The 16,332-nt window shown below is 48.5% G+C and overlaps 1 protein-coding gene across 37 annotated transcripts in view; it reads left to right on the forward strand.

Moving 5' to 3' along the window:
• Positions 1 to 16,332, forward strand: part of NRXN2 (neurexin 2) — a 559,504-nt gene that overhangs the window by 476,363 nt on the left and 66,809 nt on the right. For 25 of the 37 annotated variants that reach the window (XM_078382057.1, XM_078382058.1, XM_072984190.2 and 22 more), the window contains one exon: positions 5,221 to 5,310. The exons of the other annotated variants lie outside the window; for them this stretch is intronic. In XM_078382057.1, the coding sequence (XP_078238183.1) occupies positions 5,221 to 5,310 (90 nt within the window). The remainder of the gene's footprint in view (positions 1 to 5,220; positions 5,311 to 16,332) is intronic. 37 annotated transcript variants of the gene reach the window in all.

Consider the following 16,332-nt stretch of genomic DNA (forward strand, 5'->3'; position numbering starts at 1 on the left):
AAAGTATTCTTTCCTTTTCATTTAACCGCTGGTTATAGAGTTTGAGGCTTAGGTTAGGGAAACTACACAACAGTGGGCTCAAGTTACAGGAAGCCAGATTTCGGTAGAATATCAGGAGAAGCTTTCTTATTGTTAAGACAGTGGGACCAATCACCTGAAAAGGCGACAAGTGCTCCAACACTGGAGGTCTTCAAAAGAAACAGATATCCTTTGATTAGTATTCCAGCATCGACCTGGGGGTTGGACATGATGGCCTTATAGGCCCCTTCCAACTTCACCATTCTGTGAAATTAAGGTTCTCATCCCAGTGAGCCAGGAAATTTAGCAAGTGGCCTCGAGCCAGCCAGTAGGTCCCTTAGTTGTTGTTGTTTAGTCGTTAAGTCGTGTCTGACTCTCCGTGACCCCATGGACCGGAGCACGCCAGGCCCTCCATGTCTTCCACGGCCTCTTGGAGTTGGGTCAGATTCATGTTGGTCGCTTCGATGACACTGTCCAACCACCTCGTCCTCTGTCGTCCCCTTCTCCTCTTGCCTTCACACTTTCCCAACATCTGGGTCTTTTCCGGGGAGTCTTCTCTTCTCATCAGATGGCCAAAGTCTTGGAGCCTCAGCTTCAGGATCTGTCCTTCCAGGGAGCACTCAGGATTGATTTCCTTCAGAATGGATAGGTTTGTTCTCCTTGCAGTCCAGGGGACTCTCAAGAGCCTCCTCCAGCACCGCAATTCCAAAGCATCAATTCTTCAAAAGCGGTCAGCCTTCTTTATGGTCCATCTCTCACTTCCATACATCACTACAGGAAAAACCATAGCTTTGACTATATGGACCTTTGTGATACTCTGCTTTTTAAGATGCTCTCAAGGTTTGTCATTGCTTTCCTCCCAAGAAGCAGGCGTCTTTTAATTTCGCAGGTGATGTCCCCATCTGCAGTGATCATTGAAGCCCAAGAAAGTAATATCTGTCCCTGCCTCCATCTCTTCCCCTTCTGTTTGCCGGGAGGTGATGGGACCAGTCGCCATGATCTTAGTTTTTCTGATGTTCATTTTTTAGGTCTCTTACCCTGGCCTAACTAACAGGATTATTCTCAGGATAAAGGAGGAAAAGGGGGCAGACGTGCATGCCACCTGTTAAGAGCCCGTCATATGGTACTTAGAACTAAATGGTTTGGTTTCAGATCCACACCATTCTGGCTGAAATCTGTAGAGAAAGCTTTTTCTCATTAGAAAGGCACTCAGCTGAGAAATCTAGCTCAGTTTTCATGTTCCTCCCTCGTCTCCTCCCCCACGTTTCCTCCTGAAGAACTATAGCACCACTGACGTGAAATCGGGTGGTGTGAACCCCTGCCAATGACTGACCCCGAAATTGCTCAGTTGCAGTACTTTCCTCCTCTCCCTATACAACATGTAATGTCACAATGAGCTTTTTCTGTGTTGCACAACCAACGCAAGGCCACTGAGAAGCTCATTTGGTTCAAACTGCCTGGCCTGCTGCCCTTGTTGATCCTCTGGGCCATTTGGGTTTTCATCCACCCTCTAATTAATTATTTCATATTTTTGATAATTTAGTAACGTGCAAAATACGGAAATATCCTCAATGACCAGCCTGCAGCCATACTGTCTTTATCTAACTTAACAGCCTATCTGTTTTTTGCTTTTCCTTTGCTTTTCCTTCCCTTGGACGGGCAGGGCAGAAGGGAAGGAGGGAGGAAGGAGGAATGTGCAGCTAATTCACAACACAAAATCCCTGGTGTATTTTTAGCACACGGTGAAGCCATGAAATGGAAACATTGTGCACTAGACGTCTCTCCCAAGCCGGATCCTGATTAGGGACTCAGGTCACTTTCTGAGGATGGTGCATTTTTAATTAAAAGATGTTAATCATCTCTTTAATACAGAAGCTAATGAGAGCATGAAAAGCTTCTGACCGCCTCTAATTAGGGGCTGAATCACAGTAGAGAAGAAGAAGATGGGGGGGGAAGGAGTGAGTGAGGAAGGGGTTTTGCCTTTGTGGACGTTACACACCCAACCCCATCAAAATGCCTGGGCTGCTGGTCCTCTCTCTCTCGTTTCGCAGCTGCGCTGACACTTGTTGAGAACTCAGCCCCCCCCCCCCTTGCAATGGCTCCAGCATCTCCCACTCCGAAATGAGTCAAGGGAAATCTGGGGCGGGTGTGTGTGAAAACATTTTATAAAGAAAAAGGGAAAACAGATACATCCTAGCAAGGAGAAAGGGAAGGGAAATGAAACCACCAAGCCTTGATAGCGATTGGGTCCGCCATCGGACCTGCCAATTTCCCCAAAACTGGTCAGGCATTTGGAAGGTTTCCCACCAAAGGAGGGACTTCTGCAAATACAGGGGAGCTGGCATTGGGTTATCCCAGTCTTAACAGGAATAAGAATCCTCTCACTCCCCCCCCCTTGTTTTAAAACAGGAGCTATCCATGGTGCTGAAGCTTCTGTATTGGGTAGGACCATGGACAGCTCCTTTAAAGTTAATGCTGAAACATGGAGCAGAGTCACTGCACCAGTGAAATTGGAGTCAGCCAGCTCCCACTGCAGAGTGCAAACCCCCCCCCCGGCCACCTTTCTACAGGTGTTTGGAGGGAACCCAAACGGCTGGTCTCCAATCCCCCCCTCCCACTCACAGATGGATTATTGGGGCAGAAGAGGTTACTTTAATTTCATCAAATGTGGTGGGGCGAAGGGATAAGGCAGAGCTTTTTGTGATTTTATTTCTTCTCTGCTTTTTAATGCCACGTTGAAGTGGCTACTGCTGTTGTTGTGATATTAGTTACCCTGCCCTTCCACCCAGGAGGCTGGGGCACTCTTCCATATTATGGCAACCCTAGGAATTAATGACCACCATGAGGTCCTGTTGTGAACAGCCCTGCTCAGGTCTTGCAGGCTAAAGGTTGTGCCTTTCCTTCCTTCATTAAGTCAAGCTGTCTCATGCACGCTCTTCCTTTTATTCCTAACACCTTCTACCTTTCTTAGCGTTATTATCCTTTTCCAATGAGTCTTATCATAGTAGAAATTGTTTTCCCCTCCCGTTTCGGTTTTGCTCTGGCGGGTGGACCAAAAGGCAAAGGCATTCTGGAATGGAATTCGAACCTGGCATCGCATGTCGACATTTTTCCTTCTTGTTTCCTCTTGCCACGTCATCCCCGAAACAGCAGGCTGTGTAAATAGCTGAAATGGGCAGGCACGTGCCTGCAAAGCGCTGTAGCAGGTAAGCACCGCAGGAAATCTATGGCTAGTTCCGGAAGACCACCTGGGAAAAGAGATCACGATTGCCATTGTCACCAAGGAGTGCACAACAGAAATGAGCTCCAAAGAGTCATCTACTTCCTTCACACACCGTCACCTCTCTTGGCTTGGCTACTCCTGCAGCCTCAGCCTTGCTAATTAATTTCCCACCTTCCTGTTTTCAGCGGCTGCTCTATTCTGCATGTGTACAGAGGTAGCCAATGATACAGTGTGGTAGGACTTGAAAAAGGAACCATCTCCGCACTCCAGCTAATCTGTGTGGACTGAGCATGCCCAAATGGAGAGAAAGTCACTCTCTGTACAGTCAAACTCTTTGCTGTCTCTTTTTTTATGGCTCACTCCAGGAGCTTGAGAAAAGATGGCCGTTCCCAGAAGACCCAACTGGAGGATGCTAGAACAAGACATTGCTTTCTTTACAGGTACAGAAGCCCAGGATTGGACTTTTAAAAACCCCAACAAAGGCTGTGGGGTGCAGCAAATATATCTTGAGTGGATTCAATGTCCTCCTTGTTGATGAAAACGCCCACACCATTCACCAGACTCGAGAATACATGAGTCGAGAGTTCAGAAAGCATCCGTTCCACAGAACGAACACTGGCAGGCCCCAGAGCAGGCTGGCAGAGGCCAGTTCTTCCAAAAAGAACTGTCTTCGGAGGCAGTTGGATTTATGACATTTTTCATCTTCTCCTACCTCCAGAGAAACTCAGACATGGAGGCTTTCCAGGAACAATGCCCTTTGGGGAAAGGAAGTCGAGAACATGTCCCCTAACTCTGTTCACGCAGCCTTGGCCTCTTCCCTCTGTATTCGCCTGAGTGTTGTGATGATGTCGGGTCGGTCTTTTCGATGTCCTTCTAGGCTCCCAGAGTTCTTGGCAACCACGGTGAAGGAGGAGCAGGTTTGAGTAACTTAAGCTCACAAAGTGAGGCTCAGAATGCACACATTTGAGTCTGGAATGACCAACGGGCAGATGTCGGTCCCACCAGAATGTCAGCACACGAGAGGGAGGCTGGAAAACGGGACAGACCTTGGGTCCCCGTGGAGGTTAATGGCTTGAATTAGGTGCGTGGGAGAAGCCGGCACTTTGTGTGTGGTTGTAGCCTGTGCAAAACAAACAAACAAACAAAAACCACCAACATGTAGGGGAATTGTGGGATTCGATTTCATGGGATCAAATTCAGCATTATTGTTTGTCGATGGGGCTTGTCCAGCTGATGAAAGAGAGCGGGCCTTTGCCCCAAATTTGTGGTTATTTGTGCAACAGATTTACCAAAACGTCTGTGCCCATTTCCAGATACAAATGCATGACAAATTTGTGGGCTTTTTAAAAAAAAAAAATCAGGGAGGGGGAAGGTGGTTGGCTTTAAGGGCGTTGGGTAGGGTTAAGGGACCAAGTTGGGACCTGGGGGTGGGGGGTGGGGGAAGGAAAACAAGGGAATGGGAAAGTAGGGGTGTTCCAAGAACGTTCAAAAGTGTGATGTTCCCCTTTTCCACCATTTTGTGACTAGGGCTTAAAGTCTACTAATAAAGTGAATTTAATATATTTTTTTAAAAAAAATAATGCATTGGGGTGCTTTCCCACCTTTTCAATGCAACATAAACCCTTCTAATCTTCAGTGACTCATCCTAACGCTTAAACATCACTAAACCAGATAACTAGTGCTTTGTCCTTTGCTGTTAAAACCGCTAAACCCCAAACCAAATTCTTAATTGAACCCTTTCCCCCTCCAAACCAAAACCAAACCAAAACAAACAAAAAGAAGCAAATTAATGGAAACCTAACTTAAACTGCGCTTAAACTGCTATGTACCTGAGCTAGTCTGACCTCTCTAAACATGCTAACCTCTGAACTTTGACCTTCCAGATGGCGTATATGTCTCTCTCTCTCTCTCTATTTGTTTTCCCTTTGTGTTCTTTTTTCTTTTAACCATCTGCAAATCTCTCTCTAAACTCTTTGAAGGGAACAGTGATAATGAGCGACTGGCGATTGCTAGACAGAGAATTCCGTATCGGCTCGGTCGAGTAGTAGATGAATGGCTACTCGACAAAGGTAATTAACAATAATTAATTCCGGTTAATTAATGAGCGAGTTTTTTTAAACAAAGGCCCGAGTTCTGTTGGAAGAAAATCGTGCACGCAGTGGTGACCGTGCAAGCCTCCCCTGGTTTGCTAGAGGGACCCTTGTGCGACCGGCCACACAACCAATTTTGTGCGACCGGCCACACAACCAATTTTGCAAGCCAAGTGTGACTGCTCGTGCAGTGGGTGCCCCATCAAAAAGCAGGGGGGAGAGAGGAATTGTTTGCATGATGACTGTTGTGGATGCTTTTTTTCCCCCAACAAAACTCTGGCCAAAGAGTTTAAAGGTGCAGTCCTCCCCACCCACGCTCATCCCCCCGGACCCCCTACCCCTCTTTCCTTTCTCTCTCCCTCCCCAGCGGAGTGTTTCATGCAGGTTGGTGGTTCAAGGCTGGTGTCTGAAGATGGGGTTGGAAGAAAGGGCTGATCCCAGCCCCTTCCTCGGCCTGTGGCAATACACCGCTCCCCACCCCATGGGCTGGCTGCAGCCAAAATGGGGACGGGCTGGGTGGTGAGCAGATTCCAGATCCTCGTGGCATCCGTGCCTCTCGTGTCAAACGGGAAGGACCGCACGCTCTTTCTGCATTGGCTTGGCGGCTCTCGTTGCTCTCCGTGAGTTTTGCGAATTAGTGGAAGGACGGGGAGCAAGGAAACCGGGTGGAAGCGTGATGGAGAGGAAAACTTGAGAGTGGTTGGGAGCAAGGCGGAGTCACAGTTTCTGTTGGAAAGCCACCAAGAGGACATCGCCTGCAGTTCCATCACCTGCAGTTCCATCACCCGCCCTTCCCACAGTCCCTGGACCATCTTTTCCTTTGAATCCGATATGTGCCAGGATATACACTTTGCGCATAGTCAGGGGTACCCCTTTTTTTAAAAAAAATTCCCCCAGAAGTTCAAGGGCAAGAAAGGTGGCTCAATTTGAGCCTTGCTTGATGCAGCATCCCAGACATTGCAAGAGTGACGAAGTTGCGGCCACCCCCATGTCTTTCTCTGCCTGCTTCCCCTCCCCTCTCCTTGCTCTTTCCAATAACATGGAGCCTAATCCTGTGTGTGATGGGGTATCATTGCACGGGGGGGGGGGGGGGCTCCATTTCTCTGCCTTGTTGCTTTGGCAGTCTTCTGCTGGAGGATGGAAACGCACAGCATGGAGCCCCCCACAGTGTCCTTTGTGTAAGGCTTGGCATCAGCAGAAAGAGAGAAAAGAGACACCCAAGCGGGAGAGGACGGGGGACCTATCATTTGCAATACCCTCATTCCGCTTTGAGTCTCAGGCTGCGGTGGGTCCTCCCACCGCCCTCTCCGTGAAACAAGAGACTTCTCCCACGCTCCAGAAGCCCTTCCCAAAACTGGAGCTGAAACCCTTTGCCAGAGTTGGCTTCCATTGCGGAAATCTGGGGGGGGGGGTTGACCATGTTGCCCCCTCCTCCGAATTCACAGGCTACTGTTCCCACCTTGAAAGGGGTCAGCCCTGGGAGGGGGGGTCCTGCGAGGCGTTCCCCAGAGCGGTGACAGAGCTTCCTTTTGCTTCCGGATCTCACCGTTTCTAGCTTTGCCTTGACCTGGGCTTTTTCTTCTTGACAAGGGGGGGGGTATGAGTGGCCTCAGCCGGTGGGTTATTTAAAATGTGCATATCAGTGTCACAAATTAGCGTATGCATAACTCAGAAGCAGCCACCATCCATGGGAATAGAAGTTTGGCCTTGTTTTTATCACAGCCCTCACCCCATCTTCCCGGTCAAGCTGCCAGGACAGGACAGGAGGTTCCAAAGGAGAGATCACAGTTTTTGGTCACGCGTTTTCCTCCTCCCTGATGCAGAGAAGGTCGGCCTAGTAGATGGTCCACTTTCAGACACATCTCCTGGTTTCCTGCCCCACCCAGCAAAAAAACAAGCACTGTAACATAGAAGCCTAGAGAACTGACCACAAGAGGCTTCTGTTCAGTCCGACACTTGTACTGCAGTGCCCGAAGTGAGGAGCGATGGAGGAAGCAAAACAAGGACCTGTGAGCCCCACCTGCACCGATCCTGCTCTCATCTTGGTTAAGCCGCCTTCCCTCACCCACTGCTAGTTCTTGTGTCAAGGGCCTCCTGACTGGGGAGGAAAAAAGGGAGCAGGTTGAGAAAAGGAACAGGAGGGCTGTCCGCAGAAGGATACTTGGAACAGTTTGATTCTGTCTTCAATACCAAAAAAGTACTGGGAGATGTAGTTTGGTGACGGATTTAGCATTCTCTCTTGTAGTTTGGGGAAATGGATGAGAGCTTTCAGGCAGAGAATGTGAACTCCTTCACTGAGCCACAAATCCCAGAATTCATGGCATTTAAAATGGTACCAAATTCCTATAAAGTTGCCATATTTTTCCATGTATAAGATGCCTCCCACTTTTCTAATCCAAAATTAAGAAATCTAAGTGGGGCTTAGCAAGTGCAGGGGGAAAGGGATCAAAGCGCTGCAGGATCGCTTTGATCCCTGCTTTCCCTTCCACTTGTTTTTGTTCTCTCCTCAGCTTACTTCTGTGTATAAGACGACCCTCAATTTTTAGTCTAAAGATTTTAGACAAAAGCATGGTCTTATACAGGGAAAAATACAGTACCTTGTAGATGTCACTCAGTGCCCTTCCTTGCCACTTATGGGGTAAATACATATGAGTAATGGCTCTTTTAGCCTCTCTCCAGCCCGGTGCCCTCCAGACCTACCGAGCTACAGTTTCTGATACCCCAAACAGCTGTAATGTGAGTTCCATTTTAGTACTTCTGGGACATGTATCAGGTTGGGGTTGGGTGGGACCCACAGATGGAGTCTGCCTCTTCGCACCAGCTTTGCGACTTCTTTTTTCTGCTTGTTAACATCCTGGGAGGCCGGAAACATGCATGTATTGTTCCGGGCGGAGAGCTGCACCTTTAACACTTTAAATTAAGTGGGGAAAGGAACTTGAGTAACACAAAACAAAAGACAAAAAAAAGAAAGAAAGAAAAGATCGTTCTAAATCTTAATTTAACCAGCTAATAACTCTTAACGTGCTTTTTAACACAAACCAAGTGCTAAACAGTTTTTTTAACCGCTAAATTTCAAATGTCTTAATAACCAGCTTAGTTGGCATGGCTCTTTCTAAAGGGGGAAATAAGCATCTAAATGTATCTTTTTTTTCTTTTTTAAATGTCTATATAACATGATGGTTTAAACAAATCAAGAGCCACAAAGTGGACGGCAAAACAGACCACCTAAAGCAGTTAAAGGGGCTGCTAAGGAAGAAAAGAAAAAGCAGCCGCTCGTTTAGAACGAGAGAGAACGGAGGGGTGGATGGCTCTAAAGGTGGGAGAGAAATCACCCAGCTTTAACCAAATGGTTACTGTGGGGGGGCTGAAAGGGACTGGCTTGATGGAGAGTCCTGGGGCGCATCATGGGGTAAATACATGTGAGTAATGGTTGAATATTATAAAAGTAGCATCCATCCACACATCCTATCTCTCTCTCTCTCTCTCTCTCTCTCTCTCTCTCTTATTCTACTTTACATATGCTATCAGAACAAACACATGGGTAATCACACATAAACAGAACTGGGACGATCGTGCCAGCTGCTGCAAACATGATTCCTAATCTGACTTGGGTGTCCCAGGGATCACGTTTGGTGTCCTTTTGTGAGTTACTTTCTCCTCCTTTTGATATTCGGAATGTGGAGAAATCTCACTAATCGCCTCTCACGCTCATTGGGTTGGGCCAACTTCATATATCAAGGCAACCTGTCAACAGGTTGTTAACCATCACGAGATATATATACAGTGGTGCCTCGCTTAACGAGCGCACCGTAGAACGACGAATCCGCATAGCAAGGGTTTTTTTCGATCACAACTGCGATCGCAAAGCGATGGCCCCAATGGGCGAAACTCGCATAGCGAAGGTCGGTAAGCGTTTTGCTGTTCAGAGCTGTTCGGCGGCTCCAAAATGGCCTCCAGAAGACCCGAAATGGCCGCGCACAGCGTTTTCGCACCCTCGGTAAGCTGCCGGCCATAGGAAAACATCGCTGAACTGTGAGTTTTCGGCCCATTTGGAACGATGTTTAATGCGTTCCAATGGGTTTTCTTGATCCGTTCAATGATGTTTTCACATAGCAAGGGTTAATCCGGAACAGATTAACCCTCGCTATGCGAGGCACCACTGTATATATTTTTACCCTAGTCCTAGAATGGAAGTAAGGAGTGTTGTTGGCTTGGGGTTGGATTTTCTGGGTTGAGGTTTTTTTTTTCTGTTTTTGTTTTTTAGCTCTCTAAAAACCCTGCGGTTTGTGTCCTTCCCCTTTATGAAACTAAGCAAACACACAAGTCTTGGGTGACGGATAGAAAAGATGCACACAACCCACGTCGTCCTTCTGCTTTTCGAAAAACAATTCAGCAGGATGGCAGCTGTTGTTGCTAAGCGCAAAAAAATCCATCTTCCTGCAGAAACGTCCGTTTTTCAGTGTGCATAAAGAGTGGTCCTGCAGATGCCCAAATGAAGTCTGAGATCAGCAAAAACAAGAACCCGAAACAAAAAAAAATGCAACAACCTCATCTCTCGAGGAAAGAAGAAAATTGTGCATTTTGCTGAGAATGGCACAAGAAAGAATTCGCAGACCTAAAATCCCCCCCCATTAGTTATGTGCTTTCAGAAGTTTTGGAAAATTTGCAGTGATAAATGTGTTGTGGCACTTAGTGTTGGTACTCAGTTGCGCTTCCAAAGTCAGCCAGCTTAAGGTCCGTAGTTCTGTTCCCGTCTTCTTTAGGAACTGTAGTCTTGACATTTGAGGAAAGGGGGGGGGGGAGATGAAATTCTCCAGGACAGTTCTCAGCATCTTCTTGGTTCCAAGGTTTCTGGGCAGGAGAGCAGTGTCCTTAAGAAGCCACGGTAAGGTTGGAGTTGATGAACAGCACCCTTTCTTTGCCATCCAAGATCTTCCAAATGTGTTGGATTCCTAGAATCATAGAATAGTTGAGTTCAAAGGGGCCTATAAGACCATCGAGTCCAGCCCCTGCTCAAGGCAGGAATCCCAGTCAAAGCAGATCTGAGAGACGATGGTCTAGTTTTCTCTTGAAGGCCTCCAGCGCTGGAGCTGTCACCACCTCTCAAGGTCGTGGGTTCCATCATCGTACTACTCTAACAGTTAGGAAGTTTTTCCTGATATTCAGCCTAAATCTGGCTTCTTGTAGTTTGAGCCCGTTATTGCATGTCCTGCACCCTGGGATGACTGAGAACTGATCCTGCCCCTCCTCTGTATGACAGTCTTTCAAGTACAGTGGTGCCTTGCTTAATGATTGCCTTGCTAAACTACAAACCCGCTATATTATGACTGTTTTGCAATCGCAAAACAATGTTTTAATAGGCAAAATTTGCTTCCCGACGATCGGTTCCCTGCTTCGGGAACCAATTTTTCGCTAGACGACATTTTTAAAAACAGCTGATTGACGGCTTCAAAATGGCCACCCGCTCTATAAAATGGCTCCCCGCTGTGTTTTTGAATGGATTCCTCACTTTACAGGCACCAAAAATGGCCGCCTCTATGGAGGATCTTCGCTGGACGGTGAGTTATTCAGCCCATTGGAACACATTGAACGTGTTTTCAATGTGTTTCAATGGGATTTTTTAATTTCGCTTAACGAGGATTTTGCTCTACAGCGATTTCGCTGGAACGGATTATCCTCGTTAAGTGAGGCACCACTGTATTTGAAAAGTGCTGTCCTGTCTCCCCCCCACCCCCCAGTCTTCACAGCTAAACTCCGTTTTGCATCTCATCTGGCAGTTAGTGTCTCCTTGGAAAGTTAGACAAAGAAGATTCAGGGAGAGGCTTCGGCTTTTCCACCTTTAAAACCACCCACCGTCACCACTGCTGCCGAAGTGGACAGATCTCCCTCTCCATAACCCAGGTCTGGTTGAAACACACAAACCCTGGAGTCAGCCCTCGAGATTTCCAAACCCCAAGATCCCTTTTGTTCACAATGAATGTCCGTGTTCGTTGTGACTGATTTCTCTCTGCCATCTTCTACCAATCTCACAAATGACAAAGCCCCTTGATCACTTGAAGAGGTGAAAAGAGAAGAAAACTGTGTTTGATGTTTTGGGGTGTGTTTTTTTTTTAACCTTAAATGGAAGATACTATTATTTTCCACATTCGTGTTCTTGTAGCAGGAGAACACTGAACGCCCGCAAGGCCTTGAGGTAAGAGGAAAGGACGAGGTCAGTCTGCCTTCCTCAACCAGATCAATCAGGCGACGGACCTCAGAGACAACCTTCATGGGGTCTCTTCTGCAACCCTTCTGCTCTCTGGTGGAAGACCGGCAGAGATAGCCATTTAAAGACTTCCTCCCTTTATTATTACTTTTTTAACTAAGGTTGGCTGGCATCGTGTTGCGAAGACGCAATGGGTGCTCTTCCACTGCGGCGACATTTTGATTTGCCCACAATTCGAGTTGGGTGGGAGCCTCCGAAGGCCCCTGGGCCACCCTGGACTTGAACGTCTCCCTTCCACCCTGCCACAGCCAACGGAGAGGGTCTGATCTTGAGACCCTGTCTCAAACCCTTTAAGACCTTGGACAACCACCCAACATGGTGGTGGAGGAGTGTTGTCGTTGTTGTTTTAAAAACACAACAACTTTAAAAGCCAGGTTTCAATGCTAACAGACAGACAGTGACTCTTGACTTCCAAAATGTCCTGGGTTAAGAACCCTGCTCAGATCTCAGCAGGGGATTCCTTTATTGAGTCAGTCCAGTTTGTGGTAGATTCTTCCTCTTTCCCTACTACCCTGAACATTTTTTGTTCTTTCTACCGAGTCTTGTCTTCCCATAACCTCCGTTTAGCCTTGTTAGCCTCTAATAAGAGGTCAGGCTGGAGCTGATCTAGAACGCAAATCCTACCACACTGTAAATTGGTCTCTGTTTTATTTTTTTAAAGGGGGGGAATCTGTCATACGCCATCACTGAAGTTAACGGCCCAGAGCCTCCCAGGAAACTCTGTTAATATTGATGCCCTTATTTGTTTCAGTTTACCGCTCTTGTGTGCGCTAGAGGACAGTGGCCATATTTCAGCTCATGTGGCTGGCCTGGCGTACGATTATAAGGCAGGGCTCAGCACCTGCTCAGGGACATGGCAGAACCCCCCCCCCCGTCCTTCAAGATTCAGGCCTCCTGCCTTTTAATTGCTAGGGAAGGGCGACGTCCGTGGAGTCCCACCGCATGGAGATGAGCGCCGTCTCTGCTCCCAAAGGGCCAGCTCCCTTTAAGAAGACGGCAGGGCTGGGAACCCAGCCAGCGTCGGATTCATTATGTCTGGCACGTGCGCCCCTTTCTGGTGTAGGACGGGCGGTCTCTACAGGTTCACGGGCCGTTCCCACGTGCCAAGGGGATCGGAGTGATTTTTTCCCCCGAACGCACCGTCCACAGAACTAATTCCTGAATCAAACGAAGCTCTCTCTGTGGGTGTCCCTCTGCACCACCACGGCCCAGCTCTTCGCATGCGTTGTCGCCCTGCGCATCGACACCTTCCCTTGCCACCCCGTGGCCCATGGTGTTGGGTGGAGGAGCAATCACGCGAGACCCAGCGCTGCTTCTGGCTGCTGCCTCCTCCTGGTCCTCACGCTCCACCTTGTACGGCTGCTTGGCACAACAGCAAGAATCCCGAGTCTGGAGATTAATTTCTATGTGCTTCGGCATGCTTGAGTGCTGAAGAGGGAAGGAGGGAGACACACACACACACACGCACAAGGGATATCGGCTACTTGCCGGATTTGTGCCTGAATTATTCCTCCCGGGAGGTTGCTAAGCTGTCTTGGCTTCTACAAATGTTTAATTTGGCGTTAGTCCTGTTCATCTCTCTCTCTCTCTCTCTCTCTCTCTCTCTCTCACTGATAGACACACACATGCGCACCCCTTTTGTTTGTGAGCTGCAAGATTTCAGCAAAACGCGCATGCCACTATGCCTTTGCTCACAAGCATTTACAGGTTTTTTTCCACTGTTTCCTCAGGGCTCTCCATTCTGGGCAGGAAGGGTGGTGTTCACATGTGTGTGGCGTACATGCCCACATGTGTCTGTGCTTGCACACCCCTCCGTTTTCACACCTGTGGCCACACTTGAGGAGGGGGGGTGGAAGAAGAAAGTTAAGTGTGCCATAAACACTCCTAAGAGGAATTTACCTTAAACCAGAGAAATGAAAAAAATTTTTAAAAAATGGTGGTTATTGAGAACCGAAACTAATTAAGGCACTAAACGAAAGAGGGAGCCATCCTGCAGGGAGCGGCAGTCGATACCAAGAGGAATCCATTGCTTTGGGGCCTGAACATTTAACCTTGATCAACCAGCAATATTTAAAAAAATAGTACTAATCTCGTTTTCTAAAATCAAGGGGACCAAAAGAGACTGAAAGGGTTAAATATATATATATATCCCCTTGCACACTTCTCGAGTTGGGGAGGGCCAGGGAGAAACAAGAGATGTTTATTTTTTAAAAAAAATCAGGTTTTTTTTTTTAATTCTTTTTTTTTTCCTCCCCCGTAACAGATTAGGAAAGTTCAGTCTTCTCCATCTGGAGATGCTTTTTTAGGTTGCAACAGACGGTCCCTTTAACATTTTTTCCCCCCGTCTCTTTTTTCTGCACCCGCACACAGGCGCAAACACAGAACAGACAGCTGTTTGAACGAAGAGTGAGCGAGGTGGGTGGGGTGGGTGGGGGAGAGACCGTCCTGCGAAAGAAAGCGGCGTTCGAAGCTTTGCCGCTGGCGGGGCCAGTGGCCGGCGAGCAGGCCTGTGGGGCTGGGGGAGGAAGCGGATGCCAGCTGCTCCATGGTCTCAGTCTTCAACCAGTTGGGGTGCTCCAAGACGAAGCCCAGTAACGCACTCCGATGCCTTGGGCTCTTCCTTATTCCTTGCTGGGCAGCCAAACCCCCCCCCCCAATCTTCTGGTGGTGCCTTCTCCCCCCATCCTTTCTTTCTAGTCCCGAGTGGCTGGTGGCCCACATGCTTTCGGAGTGCCGTGCTCCGTCCTTGCTTCCCTCCCACCAGCCCCTTTGATTCTGCCTCCTAGCCTCAAATTCTCCCCAAAACATTCGGTCCCCGAATACTTGGCCCTTCGTCTCTGTCCTCCCCCAGTTGCTCCCAGCTACAAGATGGCCTGCCTTCTCTGGAGGGCCACTTCTTGTTTTCCCCCCTCCAGGTACACACCTCCAGACACCTTTCACGCAACACAGAGGGCCCTGGATTCGCTTGCTGTTTCTGGGCGCGTGTCCTGCCCTTCCTTAGCTCTATTACCTATCGGCCCAAAGCCATGCCTGGAGGCAGGATTGAAACTGGGGAACCATACAAGGCCGGGCATGACTGGCCTGCCCTGGCCTGCCCCTTCTTTACCTTCCATATTCCCATGTTACACCTTGTTTTCCCCCTTTGGCTTTCTGTCTCCTAGGGCCAGTGGTCCTCCATCTTGGGGCCTCCAGATGTTCTTGGACTTCAAACTCCCAGAAATCCTGGCCAGCAGAGGTGGTGGTGAAGGCTTATGGGAGTTGTAGTCTGAGAACATCTGGGGGCCCAAGGTTGGGGACCCATAGCTCTATGGTGACCCTCACATGGTCCAGAAATCCTCTAGAAGTCCCGAGCTAGGTACCACCTAAATTGAAAGTTCCCAATAGGGACATCTATGGGATTGACTCTGCTTGCGGTGCCCCCCCTCCCAAGCCCGAGCTGCCTGGGTCCCCAATCGGGCCACTGGATCTCCTGACCGACCCCACTAGAACAGGGGTGGGCCTGCTTCTCAAACTTTTCTGGTTAGGACATGGCAGCCTTCCCAAATTTACACCTCTTCCTCCAGAGGATGGAGTGGGTGGATGCCCCACTTCTGCAATGCCTGTTCATCCACAAAAGGGCATTACAGTTTGGTTTTTAAGTACCGCATCTGGCATCTGTGCCCAGCTGATCTCCTCTGCCCCCCCCCCCCGGTGGCTGGCTGACCCATGGAGCGCTCCCCATTCTCGCTCACTGCTTCCAAGAAAGGAGGGATAAAAGAGCTGGATCGGTCTTTTGGGGGAAGGCAAGAAAGAGAAAAGAAAGACAGAGGTGTTCTGTCTTCATTAGGCTGATCCTTTTTTTTTTTCATCCGGTTGTTAGAAGGGCGGAACAGATCGATCGGGTAAGAAGGCAAGAGTGTCTACATGGCCTTTCATGGACGCAGGCCACCCCAGGTTGCCGCAGCTGAGCCTTGCAAGCCACCCTTGACCTTTCAGTCTAGACACTGCTGCTGCACCAGCACTCCTGCCTTAGTGGGGAGGGAGAGAGGGAGGGAGGGGTGCCGTGAGACACAACATAGGCCCTTGCAGGAAGAGGCAAAAGAGAAAATAGAATGAGATGGATGGATGGATGGATGGATGGATGGATGGATGGATGGATGGATGGATGGATGGATGGATGGATGGATGGATGGATGGATGGATGGATGGATGGATGGATGGATGGATGGATGGATGGAAAGAGAGAAAGATGGATGGATGGATGGAAAGAGAGAAAGATGGATGGATGGATGGATGGATGGATGGATGGATGGATGGATGGATGGATGGATGGATGGATGGATGGATGGATGGATGGATGGATGGATGGATGGATGGATGGATAGATAGATAGATAGATAGATAGATAGATAGATAGATAGATAGATAGATAGATAGATAGATAGATAGATAGATAGATAGATAGATAGATAGATAGATAGATAGATAGATAGATAGATAGCATAGGCATCCTTCAGTCTCGAGAGACTATGGTAACATGCTCTGAATCGAGGAGTGTCCTCTCCAGAGCATGAAGCCCGGGTAAGGTAATATGGAGGATAGGCTGTTACCCAAGCAGCAGATCCCCCGTCTCCACGTTGCTGAAATGGTCCAGTGGAAAGGCAAGAGCCAATACAACTGGTTCCAGCAATGTCACAGGAGTTGGCAGAACGACACATGTTGCCTTTGGGACTCCAGCTCCGGATTTTGCCTTGAGG

This window comes from Pogona vitticeps, chromosome 15, assembly GCF_051106095.1.
Source record: "Pogona vitticeps strain Pit_001003342236 chromosome 15, PviZW2.1, whole genome shotgun sequence".
Classification (NCBI taxonomy): Eukaryota; Metazoa; Chordata; class Lepidosauria; order Squamata; family Agamidae; genus Pogona; species Pogona vitticeps.